Source organism: Myiozetetes cayanensis, unplaced genomic scaffold (genome assembly GCF_022539395.1).
Source record: "Myiozetetes cayanensis isolate MyiCay16 unplaced genomic scaffold, myiCay2020 scf27, whole genome shotgun sequence".
Taxonomy (NCBI): Eukaryota; Metazoa; Chordata; class Aves; order Passeriformes; family Tyrannidae; genus Myiozetetes; species Myiozetetes cayanensis.
In genome coordinates this window covers 3,961,857-3,987,501 of record NW_026087488.1, presented here as the reverse complement: position 1 = coordinate 3,987,501, position 25,645 = coordinate 3,961,857, and the positions used below count along the sequence as shown (strand labels likewise).

General features: G+C 52.0%; 1 protein-coding gene across 1 annotated transcript; it reads left to right on the top strand.

The window, feature by feature from the left end:
- Positions 1-25,645, top strand: CPD (carboxypeptidase D). Its single transcript, XM_050321778.1, has 21 exons — positions 1-693; positions 3,056-3,303; positions 10,500-10,642; positions 10,959-11,128; positions 11,697-12,064; positions 12,459-12,650; positions 13,474-13,641; positions 14,652-14,761; positions 15,204-15,306; positions 15,746-15,888; positions 16,439-16,608; positions 17,180-17,491; positions 18,672-18,867; positions 19,114-19,249; positions 20,006-20,155; positions 20,560-20,655; positions 20,748-20,812; positions 20,972-21,103; positions 21,454-21,639; positions 21,926-22,025; positions 22,653-25,645. The coding sequence occupies exons 1-21, from the start codon at positions 35-37 to the stop codon at positions 22,877-22,879; spliced, it is 4,074 nt and encodes a 1,357-aa protein (XP_050177735.1). The 5' UTR covers positions 1-34; the 3' UTR covers positions 22,880-25,645.

The following is a 25,645-nucleotide window of genomic DNA, read 5'->3' as shown; positions in this document are numbered from 1 at the left end:
CGTGGCGAGCGCGGCGCGGGGGCCCGGCCGGGCGATGCCGCGGCTGCTGCCGCTCCTCTGCGCGGTGCTGCTGCTGCTGCTGCCGCCCAGCCCGGCCCGCGCCCGCCACATCAAGAAAGCGGAGGCGGCGGCGGCGGCGTCGCCCGGCGAGGCGCTGCGCTACCTGCACTCGGCCGAGCTGGGCGAGGCGCTGCGGGCGCTGGCGGACACGGCCCCGCCGGGCCTGGCGCGGCTCTTCAGCATCGGGCAGTCGGTGGAGAAGCGGCCGCTGTGGGTGCTGCGGCTCACGGCCGGGCTGGGCCCCGAGCGGCCCGGGGAGCCGGCGGGCGGCGCGGCCCTGCCCGGGCGGCCGCAGGTGAAGCTGGTGGGGAACATGCACGGGGACGAGCCGCTGGCGCGGCCGCTGCTGCTGCGCCTGGCGCGGGAGCTGGTGCGGGGCTGGGCCGGCGGCGACGCGCGCATCGTCCGCCTGCTCAACACCACCGACCTGTACCTGCTGCCCAGCCTCAACCCCGACGGCTTCGAGCGCGCCCGCGAGGGCGACTGCGGCGACGGCGGCGGGGAGGGCGGGCGGGAGAACAGCCGAGGCCGCGACCTCAACCGCAGCTTCCCCGACCAGTTCGGCGCCGCCGAGCCCGACCTGGAGCCCGTGCCCGAGGTGCGAGCGCTCATCGACTGGATGCGCCGCAACAAGTGAGTGCAGCGCGGTTTCCTCCCCCCGCCCGACGCCTCGGCACCGCTTTCCAGGAGGTGTCAGCCGCTTTCCAACCCTTCCCAGGGCTGCCCACCTTGGGGGGGAAGGAAAAGCTCCTTCTCCGCCTGTTTTTCCCCAGCCTGCCTCCCCGCGTGGGCCTTTCACTGTAGCCGGGACCGTCCTGCGGTGGGCTGGCCCTGGGGAGAGCATTTGGTGGCCCCAGTTTCTGTGAACCTGCCAGGGAGCCGCACCAGCCCCGCAGGGCACAGCCTGTGCCCTGCACACGCCCAGGTGTTCCCGGCCTCCCTGTCCATCTGCGCGTGTCCCACCTCCCCGAGACTGTGGCTGGAAACTTCCCTTGTGACCTTGTCGGTGTTGTCGTGCTCTTGGGGCCGACAGTGCTTTCCCCATGAACTGTGGGATGCTGGAAGTGTCCGGGGTTAGGTGAGCAGCTGGTCTGCGTGCGACCATGTTAACAGAATTGCGTTGGTCTGGGCTTCTTCCCCCCATACTTTGTGTTTCATGGAAAATTCCCTGGATTTAGGAATAATTCTCTGTGCAGCAGCGCTTCCAAATGCAGGCCCTGCTCTCAGGGTCCTCTTCCCTGTCTGTCCTGGGGAGGCACACAGGGCTGAGCTGTTTGGCTCTGAGGAGGAGCAGTGGGAAGCTGCTGTGCTTGGAGTGGGGCAGCCCAGGAGAGGAAATGGCACTTTTGAAGCCCAGCCCTGGTTTGAGGGTCTGGGGCAGCCCTGGAAAGCTCAGTGGCCGGGGTGGGCACTGGCTCTTCATTTGCCCTGTGTTCTACTTTTGGAGAGCTGTGGAAGGTCCAAACCGCAAAGGTCAGTGCAGCCAACCGTGGGAAGTTGTGCGGAGACAGCAGGAAGGCAAAGTGGGATTGAAAACAGGCAACACACTTAGACAAACTACGGCCCTCTTCCCAAAACAGCGATAGAGAGAGATGGAGAGGGGGTGGCTGATGGCCACAGTGTGCTGCTGGTTGACTCCAACCAACAGACACAACGTTCAGCATTGTGTGTTTCCTCAGCTTTAGGGAACAAAATTTGCTTGAACTCTATTAAATTTTGGTGGATTTATTAAGTATCTTTATTAAAACTTGATGGATGGCAGTGTCCATTGGGATGCTGCTCCAGAGAAATTCCATGAACTTCGCCAGAGCTGCTTGTCCAAGGGATCCTTTAGGAAACCTCTGGTGCAGCACTTTCCCCAGAAAATCCCCCCTGATTTGGTTCATCTCAAAATGAGTTACTAGGGAAACTCATGTGCATTCTTGATACAGTTTTGAAAACACCTTGAGCTTTTTATTTTATTTTTTCCTGTGAGTATTTGAGGTGGGATTTGCTGTCAGCCAGGGTGAAACAGGAAGAACGTGGTGCTTTGTGCGTCCCTCTGCCTGGCAGCACCAGTTGATACTGGCGTGATTGTTAGACTAACATAACTGCTGATAGAAAAATGAATGGGTAAACAGAACTGTTTGATTAAAAACGGAGATAGTGGGTGTAATGCAATTCACGGGCACTATTTTAAGCAAAGTGAAGGTATCGGTCACGTTACCTCTGCTTGGAAACCAAATCCCGTTTGACTGAGTGCACAGGAGAGCTCTTTTTCCCTCAGCGCTGTGTTTGGTGGGAAGAGGAAGAGCAGGGACAATTACCTTTGGGATTCATTGAAATGCTTGTGCTGCCTGTGAGCCTGTGTTTTTTGAGTTGGGATTTTAGCAGCTCTGTCTCACATCCAGATTTTATTTGTGTGAGTTGGTTCTGTTGTACCTGCCAGAAGTTGCTGAGAGCTTGACGAAGAGCCGTGTACATCGGTTCCTGTGCAGGGCACTGCTTGTCTGGCACAAAGTTTGAGGGCTGGGTCTTAGGCTGCAGAAAGAGACTTGTTCCATCTCCAGTAAGGCCAGATGTCAGTTTGGGGAGCCAATCAGCCAGTCCTGAGAGTTGGTTATTGCAGAAAATCTGCAGATTTCCCCACAGTGCTCCCACTTGGACGCTGTTCAGACCCTCTGACGATCCTGCTGGCTGTGCTGGAGGCTGGGATATGTCTGCTAGGATGGTGTGTCATGTCCAACAGTAGCTGACTGGGTGTTGAACAAGTGCCTGTCTGTTCACATAACCTTGCTGTAGCTGCAGCTCCACAGGTGTTCTCCCTGCACAGGGCTGATGGAGCAGGCACCTCATCCAGTGAGTGCATTTTGCCTCACTGATCCCAAACAGCGCTTGGAGGCTCCTGAGAGCTCAGTTTGGGTGGGAAAGCAGCAGAATAGCTGGTTGGGTGGCTGTAGCCAGCTTCCTGTTGAAATTGTTCCCATATGACTCTCCTTCTCCTTCCCAACCCCAGGTTTCTGCTCTCTGGCAATCTCCATGGTGGCTCCGTGGTGGCAAGCTATCCCTACGACGACTCTCCCACACATAGGCCCACAGGAGTCTACAGTAAATCAGCTGATGATGAAGTCTTCAAATATTTGGCAAAAGCTTATGCATCTCATCACCCCATCATGAGAACTGGCAAACCCAATTGCCCTGGCGAGGAGGGAGAGACCTTCCAGGATGGGATCACGAACGGTGCCCAGTGGTACGACGTAGAAGGTAAGCTCAGCTGGCTGTGCTGGCTCACCTGACACTTCCAGGATCTTCTAGAAACAGTTCCTAAGAACTGGCACCCAGACCAGTGGTGATTACCACAGAGATGTTTGTAGGGAAGAGATCACAGCAAACCAGAGGATTCTTCCTGACCCTGTTAGCTGGTGGAGAGTTATCCTGCATAGGGGAGGCTTCATTTGCCAGATTAATTCTTCCTTAGGTCTCTCAATGGTTACTAAATTTTGATACAGGAAAGAAGAAATTATTTTTAATGGTATTAAACCAATGCCAGTGTTCTATGAAGTTTTTTTATCTCTGAACTTGTGATTTTATGATTATAGAATAGCCTGCTGTGAGGCTGTGTAGAATTTAGATAGATGGTCTGAGCTAACCAAGGTGCTCTCCCTGGAACTGGGGTTGTCAGCTTTTCCATGGACTGCTCTGCTCCTGGACCTGTGTGGAGGGTGACAGCCTGCATGACCTGTTCTCATCCACTGTATGGGGGATCTAGAAGGGATCTGAAATTCTCTGCTGGAGCTTCTAGGAGAGCTCCTGATCGCTCCCTTAGGGAATCTGAGTCACTGGGAAGTGATTTGAATAGGAGAAAATGACCCCCTGCTGCCACTACTCTGCCTGTGTGGAGGTGGCTGGGCTGGCTCAGCCACCTCAGTGGGCTGCTCTGTGTGTGTGTGTGTTTGGTTTTGTTGAAAATGGAATTTAAATAACAGTTTATATGATGAGAGGCTCTCATGGAAGAGGTTCTGTGGGCTGGGGGTGCGAAGAGAAATCTTGGCTGTGTCATTAGAAGAAGTTACCCCATTGCTGTGCCCCCTTGGTGGATGTTGTGCGTCAGCCTCACCAGACAGGGCAGGAACTTCTGTGGTGAGGAAACAACGAAAACCTTGCAGAAAGGATCCCAAGAAGTTGTGTTGCTCTGCTGGGCTCTGTCTGCTCTGATTTTCCTCATGCTGGGGCTGAGGGGTGATGGCAGGAGTGCTGAGGAAGCAGTGACATGCAGTGCTGTTTATCTGTCAGAGCTTACAGCTTAACGACTTCTAATACGACTCTTTCTGAAGCAAGGGCCTTGGAGCAGAAGCCTGTGCTAACCCTGCATCCAGCTTGCTTGGGAAGGAGGGACAGGGATCCATTAGTGGGCCTGAACACACCAGCTCTGTGCTGGAAGAGGAAGTCTTGATTTTTAGCAGTGGCTGAATCATCCCCCAGGATTTCATTGACCAAATATAAGATGTCGTGTTCAAATAAGATGCGGTTTGATCTCTTTCCCTACCACCTGTCTCCTTCCCTCCACCCTGCCGAGCACACCGGCCCTGGTGTTTGCTGGCTCAAGGTTCACTCTGCTGCCGTGAGAAGTCCAGCAGGAGGAAGGTTTGTGTAATCTGGTGACTTGGCTTACGAGGGAACAGGATATCCTGGATGATCTGTGCTGCCTGTTCTGGTGGCTTTTGTTACCGGCAAACACCTCGGGCGGGAGGTTTGGTAACTGCAGCTCTGAGCTTTTCTGCCCTCGTGATGGAGCGGGATGGGTGTGCTCTGAAGGGAAAGCGATTCCAGAGCTTTGGACTTGTGTTCCTCTGCCCCCAGAGAGCGGTGTTTTTTGCTGCAGGGTTGACTTCATCCTCCAGCTTCGATGTGAGGCAGCTGGTTAGAGGCTGTGGCATTGGTGGCTGGTGTGTGAGCCTTTCAGGGCTGCCTTTGCCCTGGCAGCGAGCAGAGGTTTCACCTACTTTCATTTCACAAGAAACGCGGAAGGTGTGAACCGTCAGACCACTTTGCTCCGTGCTGCCAGCACTGTGGTTTGTTTTGTGTCCAACAGCCTCCAGCATCTGCAGAAATAAACCCTTTCACTGTGACAAGTCACAGCCTCGGGCTCAGCGTTGGTGGCTGTGGGCAACTCATGGGCTGAGATTACAGGGAGGACACGACACGAGCTGAGTGGAACAGTGCTGAGGCTGCAGACAGGATCCAGTGGGTATCTGTGTGGTCTCTCCCTAAGCAGTAATTTCCATCTCACTGCTGTTAAAGATGCCCCTGTGGAGGGTGCCAGCAGCCCTTGGAGCAGCTCCCCAGCCCAGGAGTTCATGTAAAGTGTAACCCGGGGGAGAGCGTGGGTGAATTGACTGATACCACAGACCAGGGCACGTGTAATTTGGTGTTGTGTTAATTTATTGTGTCCCTTTGGGTTTGTAGGTTTTAACATTTATTTTTACTAGTGGATGAAGAGCAGGCAAAGGGGAGTCAGTTTTAAGTGGTGTGACAGAAGGAACAAAACCACCACAGGGGCTGAGTCATCTGAGTTGCTCAGCTCTGTGCCAGGGACTGTGGAGGCTTGTTCTTGGACCAGGAGGCCTTTCCCAGTGATTCCAGAATTTAAATGTGCAGTGAAATGAGGATGGGGAAATCCCAGTCCCCTGCAGGAGCTTCCTGGGCTGAGCTCTAGAGATGGATAACCAGAGTATGTGGTTCACTGAACAGTGCAGGGCATGTGCTCACGGCCTCCAGACCAGGCTGTGCCAGGAGAGGCTCCTGCAGGCTCCAAGTGAACTAAAGCCAGGAAAAACAAAGAAATGAGAACATGGTGTCTCAACAGGTGGAAATTTTCCTGCCACATTTTATCATGTGCAATCAAACATGCTGGAGAGCAAACTGCCACGGGATTCATTGTCCTGGAGTTACCAGTTCAGGGCTGTGCTGGTGCCAGTCCCCATTAACTCTGACCTGAGTTTGCAAACAACCTCTTATGTGTGTCAAATCGAGGTGGCAAGTACAAACCATGGGAGTAATTGCTAAGGTCAAGTGTGCACAGAGAAAGATGGACCCCTGCCAAACAGCTGAATTTGGCTCCTGCATTCCAGCTGCTGGAGATAAGCGTGGCTGTGACTGGGGTGCTTCTTAGAGGCTATCTCTGGTGTGCATGGTCTTTCTCTTCCTTCCTTTTTAACCTTTAAGGGTTTTAACTACCAAGTGGCTGGTTCAGATCAAGTAAATGCATGCATTTACCCCCATGGACTTGGGGTATAGAAAGCAGCTAAGAAACCTCTCTAGTCTTATCTGTGGGCAGGATGTGGTTTGCCTTTTTTTTTGTGTTAAGAGCCCAGTTCAGAAACTGAATTCAACATGACGTTCAGCAGTGTATTTTGTGGGCAGCCTTGAAAAGTTTGTTGTTAGGTGCAGTCCCTTCCTAAAAGTTATTTTCTTGCTGGTTTGGTTCTTTGATGCCCAGGTGTTTGAGATGTTTCTGATCTCAAGGCACGTCTCAGGTTGAAAGTGGATTTAGGTTACCTGAGTGCTGACTAGGTTGCTTTGTCTGTGGTTACCAGCCACACTGAGCTTCCAAACAGCTTTTGGTGGCATCAAACTCAGAGCAGTTAGAATGAGTGCTGACAGCAGGGAGTTTCCTGGCATTGCTGTGGTGGCCTCTGTTTCCTGGGCATGGCACAGAGCACCCAGAGTGAGCTCTGGTAGGAGCTCTCAGCCGTGTCTTTCTGAGCTGTGCCCAACTTGCTGTGCTTGTGTTTTTCATAAAATTCTTACTGAAATTCGTTTTCTTCTTGAGAAAAGCACTGGCTTGATGGTTTGAGGGTCTGATGCCTCCTTTCATGTCTGTCATGAACTGCTGGGCAGTGCTGTGCTGGTGCAGCCATTGGGAAGACTCTGCCCTTGTCTTTGAGAGAAGGCTGCAGGGCTTTGCTGCTCTGGGCTGTGATGCAGCTCCTTCAGTTGGAGGCTCAAACCTCACCTCCTCTGAGCTTTAATGATTGCAGACTAATAGACCAGAACATTCCTCTGCCTCTTTGGTGCTGCTCCTGGTGCTCCCCTGATCTCCTGCTGTGAGATGATTGGTTCTATCCACAGAGTCAGCAACTTATGCCACATACTGAATCACGTCTCCAGCTCGCTTGGTGCCATCTGCTCTCTCTGCAGAGCAGACACGACCTGCTTCTCTGCTTTAACTTCGCTGCAGGTCTCTTATCTCCTGATGTCAGCTCCAGTGAGAGCTGGAATTAGTTTTCTGCATGGTGCAGTTTGAAAATAGAGTCCTTCTTGGCTGGCCTGGAAGGCTTCTCTTGGCACGTGGAGTATTTATGGTATCTGGATCCCCAGGCTTGACTCTAGAGAGCTGCATTCCCCTGGTTTGAGCTTGGCAGGGAGCAGAGGCAGCCCTGCCTGTCACTGTGAGCTCTGCAGTGCTTGTGCTGCAGGAGGTCTGGGATCCCTGCCTGAAGCACAGTTCTGATGCTCAGGGAGTGGGACAGAGCAGGAGAGAGGTTTGTTCTGAGCATGTTTGTGACCTGCTGCTAGCCAGGGACTGACTTGCTGTGACACTAAGCTGCTCATTTTCCCTTTTCTTTCCTCTCTGACAACATGGGTATAGTGCTTCTTGAGGAGGCTGGAACTTCTTGCAGTGTTTAAAAAAAACACCCAACTTCTTGCAGTGTCTTTGCTAAAAGACACCCCGTGATTAAAAATGCTGCAATAAATCCATCAGGTTATCCCAGCTGTTACTCAAACAGAGTAGAAGCACTGTCCTCTAGTCTGACAGTTCTCTGCTTCAAGGGTGTTTTTTTCTGCTCTACTCCTGGCTGAGCACAGGTCTCTCTTTACCCCTGCAGATCTCTGCAGAGCCAGGAGAGGTGCAGATGGTACGTGGGGAAAATATGTAGTTCCACGTGCTGTAAAAATAACTGTCCTGCTCTGCAACAGAGCCATGTGAAGGCCAAATATGTGCAATGGATACAATCCAAATTTTCAAGAATGCAGTGGACTACTTTCTCCAAGAGACAGTTTTACCAAAATTGATGTAGCAAGCTCTAATTTAGTCCGTTGCTGCTCTATTATGGGTGAGCATCTGTCCTAAATTTGCTTGAATGGCAGATGAAGCGCTAAATATGTTTCATAATGGCTCTGGTTTACGTATGGATGTTTTCAAATGCATTAGCATCCTGCTATGAGCAGATGGTTATGGGCTGGCAAATTGTTTCACTCGTGTGGTGCTCACTGGTGAGAGGGGAGCCCGCTGTGCTTTGCTGTTCTGAGCCTGGTAAGGGGAGCTGAGCAGAGCTGAGGGGGGGACCAGATTCACAGGCCCTGTTTCTCTAACCCCTTGAACTGAGCTGGAGAGTTATAAAGCCCTCAAACACTTTCTGGCCCCTCGTGCTGGACAGAAAAGTCCCTTTCCTGTTTTGCTGTCAGCCCGTGCACGAGCGGCAGTGCTGCCAGTGACATTTAATTTGTTACAATAAAAGCTCTGTGTTCCCCTAGCAGCAGACTCCCAGGAGAGCTGAGAGGAACTGGGACATCTTCGTTGTGGTACTATCCTGCACATCTTCCCAGGGGTCTGTTCTAAATCCTACTTTAGGCACTCAGTTCCTCCCTGCTTTGCTGGACTGCAGTGGGGCTGTTGAATTCAGAGCAGTGGTCCCTGACGTTTTGGGCCACCACATTTGCTGTAAGGCTCCCCTGCTTGGCACAGTGCTGCTGGTGGCTGTGCATTAACACAGGCTCTGCCAGTGCCAGGTAGTGCATTTGCACTGGGATAAGGATCTGTTCTGGGCAGTTCATTGACCAGCGCCACGGAGGGTCCCTCCCCTCGCTTGGGAATGATCAGGAAACTGCTCAGACAGAGCAGGGGAGGTTTATTGGCACAGCACTTACGGAGCACTTCCGTGGGCCAGGCAGAGGGTTGGGAGTACAGAGCCTGCATTTCTCACAGACCTGCCTGCTGGGGTTCTGCAGGACATGTGCCACAGGCCTTCTGCTTTCCTTCTCCTGGACTTTGCATCTGCCTCCTGTGGGGAAAATGCATAGCTGTTCGCTGAGAGATGGGCTTCTGAGAGCCACTTTGACTTCCTCAGCTCATCCAGAAGAGGCCCATTGCCTGGGCCCCTGTGTCCAGCTGACACTGGGAGCTGTTCCACTGGGGTATGGAGGTTGCAGTCTGACACTCCAGTCTGACTGGGACGTAACTGGATAAGGTTGTGTAACCCAGAAGACATCACCAGCACGCGTAAAACGTAGTGTGGTGTGTCTTTCCTACTGACCCAACTGCCTGAGTGGGTGGTGGGAACAATCCTCTCATGTGGTCATGACGTCTGGCTACGGTCATGTGGTGGGATTTGTCAGGCTGACTCTGAAACCTGTCTCACGGACTTGTGGTGGTTTTGGAATGTCCTTTTTACTACTGAAAGCTCACATAAATGTTTAGAGGGCTGAACACTTGCAATCCCCAGCAGCATGCTCAGGTCTGGGCTCCAGATCATGAATTTCCAAGTGCTGTGTTGGCCAAGAACAAGTTTCTCAGCCTTTCTCAGGTGCATAAATTTGTCCTGTGCTCCTCTTGCAGGACTTGGCTGCTGTGGGGTTGCAGGAGGCCTCGGCAATGAGGGAGGCATCACTGCCCTCCCAAACTGAGAAGAGAGTTTCCTGAAGGGAACTTGCTGCAGTTCACTGCACACTCTCACCATGTCAGACCTTGTCAGACTTTCTGCCAGGGCTGCAATAAATATCAAGTAAATGCAGATCTTCTAATAAGGATTTGGAGGAAAATTGCAGCTGAGGAAGTAGAGAAGGGGAAGCATTGCTCTCGTCTTGTCTGGAGTTTTGCAAAGAGACTTTTGGGAGAACAATTTTGTGGCCCTTGAAAGTGATTTCAGCATGCAGATTCGAGCTGCCACCTCCCAGGTTGATAGTCCATTGTGTTCTTTGTATCAGAGACCTCAAGCTCATTTTGGGTGAAGTAACTTCTCCCGCAGGCAGACCTCACAAATGTGAAGGTATTTTGGGATGCGCAGTGATGGCAGTAGGAATGTTCCCAGTTTGGTGTGCCTGCCCTGCTGTACTGGGTTTGCTGTGTCTGGAAATGTAAAATGAACCCATATGAATTTCCAAGTGCTGTGTTTCCAAGCTCAGCTGATGGAGCAGTGAGACCAAAGGGACTGACCCTTTGAGCTGTCAATGGTTGATTTGAGTGGCCCAGTGTGCCCGTTACTGGGAGAAGTGGAGCTCAGTCTTCCCTGGCTGTCATGATAATCTGACCTGATTTGTCTCCTTAGGTTGCTCCCTCTGGAGCTGGGGCAGCATCCTGGGGAGGTGCTGAGGGGGGCTGAAGGACAAGGAGAAATGTGCATCCTGGGGTGGGATGTGTGTGCATTCCCCTGGGCCATGTCTGTGCCTCCCTTTCCCAGGTGGGATGCAGGATTACAACTACGTGTGGGCCAACTGCTTTGAGATCACGTTGGAGCTGTCCTGCTGCAAATATCCTCCAACCTCTGAGCTTCAGAAGGAGTGGGAGAACAACAGGGAGTCTCTCCTTGCTTTCATTGAGAAGGTAAGTGTGGGCTGGGCTGGGTGTGGGGGCGGCAGCCTGGGAAACCCGTGTGCCTGTGACAGGCTGGGAGCACCGTGCTGGGGTGCTCTTGTGGCTTTGTTTGCTGTGTGAGGTAACACAGCTGCAGCAGCTGTTGTGTGGAGGTCGGTGGCTACAAAGCTGCTGTGTATCTCTGTGGTTCTGCCACAGCTCCCACAACCCCACAATAACAGAGCTGCCGAAAGGGGCCTCATGGGGTGCAGCGTTAGAGGGACCGAGGACACGGTTCCCCTGATGATGTCTGTCTTCAGCCAGGGCCTTGCATTGTTTTCCTCAGGTCCACATTGGTGTGAAAGGCTTTGTCAAGGACGCAGTCACTGGAGCTGGCCTGGACAATGCGACCATCGCTGTTGCCGGTATCGCTCACAACATCACAGCGGGCAAATTTGGGGATTACCACCGGCTGCTCGTGCCTGGGACCTACAACGTGACTGCAGTTGCCATGGGGTAATGTCTCTGTGGCAGGCTGTGTCCACACTGCCAACTGCTCCTCTTTCTTCACTCCTTCCCCCCACAGCACCTTATGTGTTTAAGGGGCTTGGCTGTAAAGGCCTCCAGCTCAGAGCTGCAGCTGTGTTTGCTCACCCTGTGCCCTGTTGCAGTGGGGTGCTGTTGAATACACAGGATTTTTGTCACCTTTGTTTGACTGCTTGTATCAAACTGCATCTTACTTTTGTGCAAAGGGAGAAAGCGGAGTGGGGTCACCCCAGTAGGAGTTGGTGTTGTCCCAAGCCTGGGTGTGAATGTGTCACTTGCCTCTTGGCTTGTTCTGTGATACACCTGGGGCTTCTTCCCTGCTGAGCCTGTAAACAGGAACTCTTGTCTCTGATGCAGCAAGGACAGCAGCAGAGTTCAGTGGCAGTGGGATATGTCCCATCAGCTGTTCCTGGTGAATCTCTCACAGGGTCATTAATATCCCAGGGGTGTTTGGGCTGGTGTGGTGGAGGGACTGCAGGAATTTGTTTTCCCTCTGTTTGCAGAGCCTCCTTGCTGAAGCCAGTTGTTTTTTTCACAGTTACACCCCAGTGACCAAAGAGAACATCGAGGTGAAGGAGGGAGATGCAACAGAAGTGAACTTCTCCTTGCAGCCAACTGTGATGCCACCGGCTCTTAATGTCACACAGTTCGCGACAGCGCCGGCTCCTGCCACGACCGTCACCCCCACCCCTGTGCCGACAGAGGCCCCAAATCCAACCTCTCTCCATGAACCCATCCAGCCCGTGGACTTCCGCCACCATCACTTCTCGGACATGGAGATCTTCCTGCGGCGTTACGCCAACGAGTATCCCAACATTACCCGCCTCTACTCCGTCGGCAAGTCCGTGGAGCTGCGGGAGCTCTACGTGATGGAGATCTCTGACAACCCCGGCGTCCACGAAGCAGGTGATGTGGGAAATCCTTCTTAGCAAGTGACAGACCCCTTACAACGGGAGACTGTGGGCAGAGCAGAAAGGAGTGTAGAGCTGGCACCTGTCTCAGTAGAGACTGAGCTGCTCCTTGCGTATCCTTTGTAAAAAGTGCAAGTGCAGTGGGTGGCACTTGTATGTTAAAGAGCATTGCTGGGGACATCTATGCTGGTCATGAAGCTCTGGGGACAGAAGGACCGAGGGGCTTCCCTGAGATATTGTTCTTTTTGGTGGTGTGGGAGCAGAAGGGCAGATTTTTAGGTAAATACCCTTCAGCAAAACCTGCAAGAGCAATGCTGAGGGTGGTGAGGTATCTCCGGGCTGTCATGCAGTGGCTGTAATTGTCTCTTTGGTGTCACCAATGTCTACAGGTGAACCAGAGTTCAAGTACATCGGGAACATGCATGGGAATGAGGTTGTGGGGCGAGAGCTTCTCCTGAACCTCATCGAGTACCTCTGCAAGAACTTTGGCACAGATCCTGAAGTGACTGAGTTGGTCCAGAGCACACGGATCCACATCATGCCATCTATGAACCCTGATGGCTATGAGAGGTCCCAGGAAGGTATTGCTGTCTGTGCTGAGACATCTGTGGGGTTTCTAGCTCTGAGAATAAGCCTTTTGGGTTCATGGTACCTCTGGGAAATCTGGGAGCCGTGCTGGAGCAGATGTGCTGTCTGCACAGGGAGGCTGGGAATGGACTTGGTGCTATGGGATGAGTGGGTGGACACGCACTGCAGGATGTGGGTGCTTGATGGATGCTGCAAGCTGTTGGAGAGAGCTCTTAAGCTTCAGCAGAGCTATATGCTGCTCCTCTTTGGGTTCCCTTATGGTTTGTGTCTAATCCAGGGCTTATTTAAAAAAAAGACATTTCTTTGACACAGCTCTTGCCTTGCTGTGCTTTGGTCCATTCTCCCAGTAAATGTGCTGTGGGAGCCAGGCTGTCTGCAGAGCACTTGTCCATGGATAACGCAGGCTTTTATCATGAGGCTGAAATTGGCAAAAACATCCTTCAGGGAAGTCTTAAAACTACGTGGCCCTTGCAGATTGGCAGAACAAAGCGTGTCCAGAATCACCTGCTGGAAGCAGAGCTCTGCTCGGGTCTGACAAAGAACTTGTCCGGCTGGTTTGAGAAGGGGAGCTCTGAGGTTTCTGCGGTCGCGACATCCGGCTGCACAGATTGTTCATGGTTCGGTGCCTCTCCGCTGGCTGAGACCTCAGTGGCACTGAGAACCTGAGCAAACACCCACTGGAAGGGCCCCCAGGCACCGCTGTGCAGAGCAGGTCACTCCCTGGAGGGGAGTGTGGGTGCCCCTCTCTCGGTGAAGCCTCTGTGCCGAAGTGGGAGCTTCACTGGGCGCGAGCTTCAACTGGTGTTTAATTTTCAGGAGACAAAGGAGGTACCGTTGGCAGAAACAACAGCAACAACTACGACCTGAACCGGAACTTTCCAGATCAGTTTGTCCACGTGACAGACCCTCCACAGCCAGAAACTCTTGCTGTCATGGCCTGGTTGAAGTCTTACCCCTTTGTGCTCTCGGCAAACCTGCACGGAGGTACCACGACCAATCCGAGCTCCTTCCTCTGGGCTGGGGGTTGTGGGATGAGTGGGAGTTTGCAGGGATATCTCCACAGCATTCTAGGTGTGCACTGAGGAGCTCTCCTGCTGCAAGATGGAGGAGAAGGTAGAAACACAGGGTGAAAAACCATGTCCCCAAACGTGTTTGTAGAGAGTTAAAGAGGCTGCTGGGAAGATCCCAACCACTTCTCCGAAGGGAGCAGATGGGAACGATCATGGCAGATCATGGCAGATGGAGATGGACTCTTGTCAGCACTTGCTCAGCAGCTGGTCTGGGAATGGGATGCAGAGCTGTGGCTGTTAAAGGCTTCACAGTGTTTACAAAGTGAATGCAATCCTGAGGGCTCCCTGCCTTGAATCGCATGGCGGAACTATGAAATTTGCAGTAATTTAATTATCTTTTTTGGAATAATCTAAATGAAGTCTCTGTGTATTACAGCTTATTCCCTAGACAGTTTGTCTGCTGGCTTGTAGCTGTGGTAATTTGCAGGTGGCTGCTTTGTGCCAGCATGTTTTGTTTGTAGTGCAGAAGTACCCTGTGTGGGGATGAGGGGGCTGGCCAGTGTCCAGCAGCGGTGGTGTCTGGGGTTTCATGGTGCAATTAGTACAGCTTCCTTAGGGAAACCTTCAGCAACAAACTCCAGAAGGCTGAAAAACTGCATCATTTGGGTCAAAAGCAACATGCATACTGTAGGAAATTCCTCCCCTTGCTTTCATTTCCCTGTGAAAGCAATTATTAAGTGGTTGTGCTCAGCCCTCCTTCGTGTAGGAGCCAAAGCTTTGATGTGTCGAGGCTTTGGTTCACCTTTGGTGTTATCTCTTCCTGTGCTTCTGTTGTCTTTTCTATCCACTGGGCTTAATGCTTTGTTTGATGCCAAGTCCTGAGAAACAGAAGACTTGGCACTCGCTGGGGAATAATTTCCCTAACTATGCTGAGGGATGACTGGGAAAGCACACAACTGTGAGCCAAGCTTGTTTTGCCTGCAGGTTCTCTGGTGGTTAATTACCCCTTTGATGATGATGAGCAAGGAATAGCCATCTACAGTAAATCCCCAGACGATGCTGTGTTCCAGAAGTTGGCACTTGCCTACTCCAAGGTAAGGCTCGAACAGGATCATGGGCTCATCCTGCTGGGTGAGCTCCAGGGAACCTCCTGAGCAGCTGGTAAAGGTGGGCACAGGTACTGTGGGTGCCTGGTGTTGCAGGCACAGCAGAAGGGTCCCCCAGGAGACCCTTGTTCCACGAGTGATGTCCAGCACACTCCATCTGCGGGCACTGAGGGAGGAGAGAGAGCTCTGTGCAGGCTCAGGGCACAACACATTGAAGGGTGTTGGAAAATGCTGTTAACTGGCTGGGAGGAGGGCTGGGATATCTCTGGGTTGTGTTTGGGTGTGGGTGCAGTAGGTGCTGCAGCCACACAAACACACCTCTGCGTGAACCTCTGTTTGGTAACACCGGGCGTGTGACTAATGGTAGAGCAGAAGTGCCAGTGGCTGTGGAGTGCAGACTCAGCTTCACGTGTTGCATCTTGTTTTGTAGGAAAATGCAAAGATGTACCAGGGAAGCCCTTGTAAGGATATGTACCCCACTGAGTACTTCCCACACGGCATCACTAATGGGGCTCAGTGGTACAATGTTCCAGGTAAAGTACACCTTAAATCTCCTGCACTCTTTGTCTCCCAAGTTAATGCATGTGCAGCTTAAATAATTTAGTCTGATCAGTCAGGAGCTCTGCACTGGTCAGCCCAGATTAATGGGACTCGGGCTTCTTTTATGACCTCTTCAATAATGTACCCAGATAAAGTTATTCCTGGGGGAAGGAATTTATAGTGTAGTTTTCCTGGCTATTAGCAAAATGGTTTCATAAAATTTTACAGCACTTTATTAGCATGAAAGGTATTTACAAGAAGGAAGGTTATTTGTCTGCTCTTTTGGCATCTCTTTGAAGCTTGAGTCCTGCTCTGTGTAAAAGCCTTCTCCCTTCAAGTTTGTACTTCATCCTTCTCTGCTGTCTAATATTTTGTTTTAACTGTGATACTTCAGAAGACCTTGTCAAAATTCTTTTTACATTCCTGTTGTAGGTGGGATGCAAGACTGGAATTACTTGCATACAAACTGCTTTGAAGTGACCATTGAGCTGGGCTGTGTGAAGTACCCAAAAGCTGAGGAGCTGCCCAAGTACTGGGCCCAGAACCGCCGATCGCTGCTGCAGTTCATGAAACAGGTGGGACACCTGGACCTCAGGCAATCATGTGAGCTGCCTCTGGGGTTTGTTTTAGACATGCCACAACGAAAAGGCTGATCTGTGGGCCAAAGCAAGTGCTGCTTCCTGGCCAGACCAGGTACCTGCTCCACAGAAATCATCCCCACCAGAACCTGTCACAACTCCTTCTCTCCCCTCCTTCTCAACATGCCAAAAATCTGTGTGGAAATAGCAGCCAGGTGATGCAGGTGTGGGCTTTTTATGTACCACTACCTTGGGTTTCCCTAGGCAGGAGTGGTCCTTACGTGCTGTTCCTACCTGAGCCGGGGCTGCTGCACACCTGGGGTGCGCATACAAAGGTGTGGAGCAGCGAGTGCCGTGCTGGCACCCAGGGCCAAACAATTGCTCATTGTACTCAGCAGGTGATCTTTGGCCACTCCAGCTACTGGCCAGTCTAACCTGAACCCTTTTGGAACACCCTGCTCCTCCAGGAACGCTGGAAGTCCCGGGCTGGGAGGTGGTGGGGCGTGGGTGTCGGCGAGGGCCGTGTCTCAGCAGGGTCTGTGCGCAGGTTCACCTCGGCGTCTGGGGCTTTGTGCTGGATGCTGTGGACAAGAGGGGCATTCTCAACGCCACCATCAGCGTGGCTGACATCGACCACCCCGTGACCACCTACAAGGACGGAGATTACTGGCGCCTCCTGGTCCCGGGGACGTACAAAATCACAGCGTCTGCCCGAGGGTGAGCGAACCACGGCACGAGGGCGAGCGGCTGCGTGACCGACTGCCCTGTCAGGAGTATCCCGGCCCCTCTGCCTACAGCAGATGTAGGAATGGGCGTTTCTCCTGCCCTCTGGCCTGTGCAGAGAGAGAGAGCAGTGTGAGGCTACCCTGATGTCAGAGACTGCTCACCTGGCTCTGGTGTGCAATCCCAATCTTCCCTTGTTTGGAGGTGATCTGGTGAAGGAGTGGAAATTCTCTTCCAGGCAGCTGCCCACAGAAATGACTTCATCCCTTCAACTGCTGCCAAAACTCTGTGTTAAAGCAGCCTGACTTGCTGTCTTGCCAGTCTGCCACGTAACCCTGCAACACCTGAGCCAAAAGCAGCTCAACGCCATGTTGGGCCCTGAGCTGTTCCCTGTCCTGCCATTCCCATTCCTTTTTAAACTGTTCTTGCTTCTTGTTTCTGCCCTTCTCACTCAGGGCTGGGGAGCAATAGCAGTCCCATGTGAGAATGTAGTAAGGAAGGGATGGCCTGTTGTCTGAGGTCTCAAATGCCTGATGTTTCCTCATATCTTCTTCTCCCTGGGCAGGTATGATCCAGTCACTAAGATGGTGGAAGTTGGCAGCAAAGGTGGGGTGCAGGTCAACTTCACTCTTTCACGGACAGACAGCAAAGTAGAGGAGGGAAAGGTGCTGGTCTTGAACACCCCAGACACAAGCAACCCCAACGAGAAGGAGTTTGAGACCCTGATCAAAGATCTGTCTGCTGAGAATGGTCTGGAGCGGCTCCTGCTCACCTCCTCCCGGGATGTGGCTCCGTACCGGTACCGCCCGTACAAGGACCTCTCCGAGTTCCTCCGAGGCCTCTACCTGAACTACCCACACATCACAAATCTCACCAGGTGAGAACAAAGCAGCAGTGCTCAGCTCCTCCCTGAGCAGCAGCCTGGGGTAGGGATGTTGTGAAATTGTGAGCTGTGAACACAGATAGGGAGCTCATCCCTCCCCTTCCCCGTGCTCCCTGAGATCGAGGGAGCCCCATCTGTAAGGACATGGTGGCAGGGCACTATATATGTGTGCTTTTTCCTGAGACATCATTTTATTGACTTAAACCTGGAGTGCTCTTGGTTCCCCAGGTGTGCCTGGGACTGGCGATATTCCCAGCATTGATATCTCAGGCTTCTGCAAATACCTCTGTTCCATGCTCTCCATTTCTTTTCTAAATCCTTTCTGACATCCACCCTGCTAAAGAGCCCCCATCAAAAATGATCTGGTTTGACTTACAAATCTCAGATGGCCTTTTTTCATTGTCTGCCTCCAGATTTTATTTCAGTAGTATGAGACACGTTTGAGTGAGCTTGCCCTGAGCCAAGGTCTCTGCCCTCCTGCAGGAGACCAGCTGCTGCCATCCTCTGCTTTCCTTTGTAACCTTACCCTCTGTCAGCTTTAGAAAGCACAAATCCCTTTGTCCCAGGACCTCATTTGCTTGTTGCCACCAGGCACAATGTGCTCATGTGCTGTCCCCACTGGTGCCAAGGCTGCTTTGCTGATCTGTAGCCTCTATTGTCCCTGCAGTTGCATCAGCCCTGAGTCTGTTCCCTGCTTTCCCTGCATTCAATTTGCCAACTTAATGGCATGACTGTAGCAACAGCTCCTGCATTACTGGGAACAGGCCCCTTTTGTCCTCCACACTGGGTGGCTGATTAATTAGTTTGATGTCCAGGTGTATCCTGCTCTGAAGGAAAAAAAAACCACAAACAAACCCAAAACAACCACCATTGGCAGCACAGAGACATCCAACAGTTCCACGCTTATCCTGCTCTCATGGGCTATATGGAGATGTAGGGAGCACTGGGTGTCCTGGATACACTCTTACACAGATGCTGCTGTTCAAACTGATGTTCCTGGTGAATTCTATTCAGTGCTGCTGCAAATCTGCCCTCATGATGTGGTTGTGCTTTGCTTGCCTTTGCAGCCTCCTTGGCGGGGGGTTCCTTTCCACTGTGGGATTTCTCCATGAGGTCAGGCTGGAGTTGCATCTCTGTTCCTGAGCTGACACTCCCATTTCTCTTCTCGTGGCAGTTTGGGTCAGAGTGTCGAGTTCCGTCAGATCTGGTCCCTTGAAATCTCCAACAAGCCCAACCAGTCCGAGCCCGAGGAGCCCAAGATCCGCTTTGTTGCCGGTATTCACGGCAACGCTCCTGTCGGGACAGAGCTGCTCCTGACCCTGGCAGAATTCCTTTGCATGAACTACAAGAAGAACGCTGCTGTTACAAAGGTGAGGGACCAGTGCAAGGGACCACCTCGAGCCTTCCTGAGGTGGCAGTGCCTACTGGGAGGGACTCGCCTTGCTGACACCGGCTTGGGGCTTGCGGTGATCCCGTGTGTAAGAGGGAGGTGTGGGATCCGTGGAGGGAATGGGAGCCTCAAACTGCAGTTCCTAGGATGAGCTCCAGGGAAATGAGCTGTCCAGAGGACGAACCCTGCTAATTGCACCTTGTGCGCTGTTTCTGCTTTTGCTCAGCTGATTGACCGGACGCGGATTGTGATTGTGCCTTCCCTGAACCCGGACGGACGCGAGGTCGCCCAGGAGAGGGGCTGCACATCCAGCATAGGCCGGACTAACGCTCATGGCAGAGATCTGGACACGGACTTCACAAGTAAAGCAGAGCAGTGATGTGTAGTGTCCCTGCTGCAGGAGTCTCCTGCTCTGGAGCTGGGTGGAGTTGTTCAGATACAGGGTCTGCCTGTAGAGAGGGCAGTGCTCCTGCCCTGGAGTCCAGGCAGCACAGCTGCTGGGAAGCTTCCAAAGCATGAATCCCCCTTACAGACAGAAATTTGCAGTCTCTTATGTGCAAGAGATGAAGCAGAGTTCTTTAGGAATAGTCCCGAGGTCAGATAACACCTGATACATTTTTTACTCTTCATTGATTTCTTTCTTCTCTGAAAAAATGCTCTCTGTTTCTGCTCCTCAGAAACAGTCTCCTTTTTTTCATGCTTTTCTGGTTTCCATGTAACTGTATCCATAGCACTGTATCAGTGCTGTGCCCACTCTTCCTGAGGAGGAAGTGTTCTCTGCCCAAATTGGGCTGGGATCGTCCCAAATGCTTTCTTCACAAAATGTCAGTTCTGTGACACTGTTTGCTGTGAGCAGACACGCACGAAATACCCTCTGCAACACAAAACTAAATAGCCTGGGGAAGTAGTGATGCTTCACATCTGTTTAGCTTTGCAGATGAATTCCCCTCGTGGGTAGTGAGGACTGGGTGCTTTACTTGATCAGTTGGGTGCATCTGCTGAGATCTGACAGATAATTTTTAATACGTGCAGCAGACTTAATTTCAGACATAAAGGATGCACTTCTGGCCTCTCAAACAGCTGAGGAAACTGGTTCTATTCGCTGTTCTGATTTACAGGCAACTACACCCGGTACTCGGGGACACGAGAGCCTGAGACCAAAGCCATCATGGAGAACTTGATCCTGAGGCAGGATTTCAGCCTCTCTGTTGCCCTGGATGGAGGATCCCTTCTTGTCACTTACCCATATGATAAGCCAAGCCAGTCAGGTATGACAGAGTGCACAGTTACCCTGGGGCTGTCTCTCCAGAAGTTCATGTGACCCCGTGGTGTCAGAGCTGTTTGAGCTGCTGGTGTTCTGTAGCCTCCTTTGTTTTCAACCCTTTGGTTGTGGAGCTGACAGTCTGTAAGTAAAGCTGTGAAACCTCTCAGGGTTCAGCTGGGGATCAGAACACTTACAACTTCTGTTCCTATAACAGTGTTTCAACCTTTCCTCTGCCAAAGCCAGTATAAAGCCTGCTTTTAGTACAGCCCCTCGGTGTCAGAGGAAATCAGGAATGCCCCTGGAACAATGTGTGTCACTGTTTAGTACAGGATTGTGGGGTTAGAATGGGAATCTGCCCCTCCAGGGAATGGGAGTTGCACTCTCAGAGTCTCACTTTTCTCGTTGTAGTGGAGAACAAAGAAACACTAAAGCATTTGGCATCTCTGTATGCAAACAACCACCCAATGATGCACTTGGGCCAGCCAGGCTGTCCAAATAAGTCAGGTATGTTTGGTTGAATCTTTTAACCCCCTGTCAGCTTGTGGCAGACTCTGCTGGAGCAGCTCTGTCTGACAGCTGTGTTCTTGCTCTCACAGATGAGAATATTCCTGGTGGTGTGATCCGTGGCTCGGAATGGCACAGTCACTTGGGAAGCATGAAGGTACTGCTGCATGGCACGAGGCTTTCCACGTCTGCTAAACAACCAATAAAAAGCGGTTTTTTTCTGATATCTGGGCAAAACTTCCCCACCTTCAGCTGCGTTTTGCAAAGCTTTTTTAGTACCTCTTTTTTTTTGTAATGGTGGTGGTGTTTTTTGCAGGATTTCAGCGTGACATTTGGTCATTGTCCTGAGATCACTGTTTACACCAGCTGCTGCTACTTCCCGAGCGCTGGACAGCTTCCTGGCCTGTGGGCAGACCACAGGAAATCTCTCCTTAGCATGCTTGTGGAGGTGAGCTGCAGTCTGTGGGAGGAAATTCTGGCAAGGAGTGAAGGTAGTGGGGAGGGGGAGAGGAAGAGAACAGCATGGAGAGTCTTTGTGGTTTTGTTAGTGCTGTGTAATTACAGACAGTCATAATTTAAACTGTATGAGGAATGGGTTGAACAGAGGCAGCAAGTGACCAGGACATGTTGACACAAGAGTTAAACATGTGTGCTGTGTTGCCTTGCACTGTTATTTATTGTGGGGCTCAGGGCTGGGGAGGGGGCTGTATTTTGGGGGGAAGGTCAGATCCTATTTCAGTTCCAAAGGCACCGTACGCTTGGACCTGAACGTGAAGTGTCCGAAATGCTTCGTTTCAGGTTCATAAGGGAGTGCATGGGATTGTCCAAGACAAGAGTGGCAAGCCGATTTCTAAAGCTACCATTGTTCTGAATGAAGGTTTGAGGGTCTATACTAAAGAAGGGGGCTATTTCCACGTGCTCCTGGCTCCAGGTTTTCACAGCATCGATGCCATAGCCAACGGGTACCAGCAGAAACACGTCAAGGTGCGTGAATGTCCATGCCAGGGATCTTCCCCCACTCCCTGCACACACAGACTTCCCTGTTTGGCTGCTGATTATGTGCCGTCAGGAGATGTTTTCTGCCTTGATACAGTGGATGGAGAACAACTTGCCAGCACAGCAGGGTTGTTTGAGCAGTGGCTTCTCTTTCCATTGCACTTATCTTTGCTGACTGGGGCAGGACTGGGCGGATGACAAGTGTCTCTCTTGTCTGGACACCCAGTACAGGTGAAAACTCTGAGGTGACCTAATCTCTCGTGTCTTTGTGCAGGTCTTTGTACGTGATGATGCACCCAGCTCTGTGTTCATAATATTTGACACAGAAAACAGGATTTTTGGACTGCCAAGGGAGCTGGTTATAACTGTTGCAGGTAAAGCGACACTTTTTTATCAAAGCTTTGAGCTTTTCTTTCTATATCAGTTCATGCTGACCGTGACCCTCTGCTGAACTGGGAAAGCAGCCTTCAGACTTAAGTCATCTCCAGCTTTCCCTTTTGAACACACACTTTTCCATGCAAACTGGTCCAATGGGTCTGGTGATGCTGGGCTAGCAGGAGGGAGGGTGGAAGTGGAGTGTGTTGCAGGGATTTGAGGGGTCCACAATGTACTTTGAGATGCCTGGAATGGGGAGAACTTGTGTGTGGAGCTGGGAGATCTGGTTCCTTCCCCAAGGTTTCTTTGAGGGCTGTGGCACCAGGTGAGCATTAAGAGATTGTTTTATGTTATCAAGGTGGAAGCTGCTGTGGGGGTGGGAGTTTAGACCCAGTGGTCTGCAGAGGAGCTCGGTGATGCTCTCCTAGACTGCAGGCACAGAAAATAAAGTGAGTGCTGTTCTGTTCTGGGATCAGCTCTCCCATCTTCCATGGCCTAGGAGGAAGGAGCAGGGTCACAGAGAGATGAGGAAAGCGGCTGTGACCGTAGGAGGGAAGAGGGATCAAGCCTGGGAGCCTCTGTGGTGAGGGAACATGGCATTAACATTAGTGTCCTCTCTCTGGCAGGTGCAAGTATGTCTGCTCTGGTCCTCACTGCCTGCATCATCTGGTGTGTCTGCTCCATCAAGTCCAACAGGCACAAGGATGGCTTCCACCGCCTCCGGCAGCACCACGACGACTACGAGGACGAAATCCGCATGATGTCCACTGGCTCCAAGAAGTCCCTCCTGAGCCACGAATTCCAGGATGAAACAGACACTGAAGAAGAAACACTGTACTCCAGCAAACACTGACACCTCCCGGGCAGGAAAGGAGGTTGCCATGGACCAGAGCCGGTGGTGGGGGGCGGTCCCTGTGGTTCAGTTTTGAGACATCAGCTGCAGGATGTGTCCTCCAGAGGGGCAGGTGGCAGCTCCCAGCTTCCCTCTGTTTGCTCTGTCCCTATGTATGTGCAAATCAGTGGGTGCTGGAGGCTGTTTTCTGGCATAAGGACATGGTTTTGTTACATTTTTGGGTCAAGATCTGGAGGTTCACATGAAGTGGTTTGAAAGGCAACTTAACAGGGTGGCCAGCAGAGGTTTTAGCACTTCCCCAGCATCTCAGCACAGGGAATAGATGGTGGGGAAGTGCCCCAAGACCTGCCTAGAATTGTGGCTACAACACTCCAAAAAGGTTTCCTACCTGTTTTGATTTCGTATTTTCCACTCTGTGCTTGAGGGGAAGCCAGATCCTTCACGTGACTCCACGTTCTGCAGGGCAGCCCTTGGAAAAAGCCCCTCCAAAAAAAAGAAAAAAGCCTTTGATTCTCAGCTGTTCCCTTGGAGCTTTTCCCACCATGGGATGCTGTGGCCTGCTGTGATCTGCAGTGGTTGTGGAGCTCCTCTAATTGTCATTATTTTCAGGGAGTGGCTTTGGCACCCTGAAAGCTGGAGGACGTGACATCATTCTTGATGTGAGCTGGAGAAAGCCAGAGCCTCAGTGAACTCTGACAGAGTTCCATTGCCTGCCAGCTCTGCCACGGGGCTGTTCCTGACTTCTGGGGAAGAAAGAAACTTTATCCCCATCACCCCTGGTTGTGTTTTGTTTGTGTAATAGGCTTGGCTTTGGGGGAGGTCTCATGTTAATGTTACAACAGCTCAGTGTCTGCAAGAGCAGCCGGAGGTTGTTCTAAGGGAATAGATTCACTGATTTGTAGAAAAGCAATCAGTTACTGCTCCACCTGATCAGCTTTGCTCAAATCCACCACTGTTCAGGAGGAAACAGTGAAATCTGTATACCACTGCTTTGTACTGGAGCAGCAGGGAGAGGTCATGGGAGTATCCATGGCCCACCTTTAGCACTAAATTTGGAAGAAAAACTGCACCATTTGCCAGTTTCCACATAATACCATTTCAGTCACCAAGCTCTGGTGATGGCAGGCAGCAGATTAGCTGCTGGTTTGGTTCTGTTCTGCTCCTGCAGCGTCCCTGAAGTGCAGAGCAGGAGCTCCACCTGTGTGTGTGGCTGTAGCTGAGGCTGCTCTGGGTCTGGGGGGCAAGATGTGAGGAAGGGCTGAATTGTGCTGAAGGAGGAGGGAAAAGCAGCCAAATTCTGTTGTGTAGCACTTGGCTGGAGGTTGGAAAGAGGAGCTGCAGCACACATCCCCAAGACATGTGGCATTTGTGGGGAATAGAAGGGATGTCCAGAAGGGAAGAATGGCTGAAATGCTTGATTTCTAAAGCCTTTATGCATCTCTGATGTTCCTGTGCTTTCTGGACAGAAGGCTGGGGTTAGAATAGGCACTTATTTTCTTGCTGCTCGTTTTCTTTTTTAATTCTTGCCCCACTGACCTGATCTCTGGGGTGCAGGAGGAGCCTTAGGCCTCTAGTTTGCCCTGAGCTGCTCTGGGATGTCCACTAGAGAAACCCTCACGTGGTGTCCACGGTGGGGGTGTTTGCACCCGAATATATGATGGGGTCTGCTCTGCAGGGCTCTGACCTGGTCTCCTCTGGGGGAACAGCACAGTGTGTTCCCCTTTTGAGGCTGTTGGGCCGTGTCAGCTGGGGAAGAGGCTGTTCCTCACCTCTGCCTGTGGTGATGCCCTGCCAGAACCACGTGGCTGTGCTGTCATTCTCATCATCTCACCTGGTTCTGTGCAGCCATCTGGGGGCACAGAGGTAACCCTCAGTCACCAGTGTACCTTCTTCCCTGTTCCACAGGGAATTCTACTGCAAGAAACATGAGAAGGTGTGGCTGAGGTGCTGTGCTGGGAACGGGGAGACGAGGCTGAGCATTCCCCACACTCCTGTCCCCCCTGCCCTGTTCGTTCTGCAGGAACCATGAACATCTCTGCCTGTTCCCAGCTCATCCTGCTGAGCAGGGGATTGCTTTTAGTCCTGGGCCGTGTCCCTTTTCCATGTGTACGGGGCTGCAGGACACCAGCACACAACAGCATTAATCCTGCCTCATCTCTGAACTGTTCCTCCTTTAACAAGAGACACAGTAGGTTTTATTTAAAGTCGAGTTTGCAAATGGCTCTTAGGGCTCTGTTTGGGCTTTGTTTGCTCTGGCAGCAGGTAACGGGGCAGAGCTGGCCGTGCTTTGTCCCTCTAGCAATAAGTCTTGGCCCTTTCCCTCAGAGTGCATTTCGCAGTTAGCTTGGAGTAGGTGTGTATATTTAAGGTGAGTGGATTTGAGATGTTTTGCAAACGTGTGAGACTTTTCCTACGCAGCAGGACCAGGTGGGGGTGCCTGGCTCTGGCCCCGGCTCTGTGCTCAGAGCTTCGCAAGCGCTGGGACCGTTCCCGAGCAGTTTTGGGAAGGCAGGAGCGGCTCCCCCCGAGCCCTCGGTCCGTCTGTCCGTCCGTGCGTCCTCCCCGTGCCGAGGAGCCGGTCCCCGCTGTCGCTCCGTGCACTTGTGCCTTCAAATGTAATTTTAAAAGGGACTTGAATCGCCGATTCCTGGCAGCGGGAGGGGAGGGGGCGGCGCGGGGCCGGGCCCGGCTCTGCCCTCGGCCGCCGCCTGTTTTTTACCTGTTATACTGAGATCAATAATCTGTATAAAACTATTTTGATGTCCA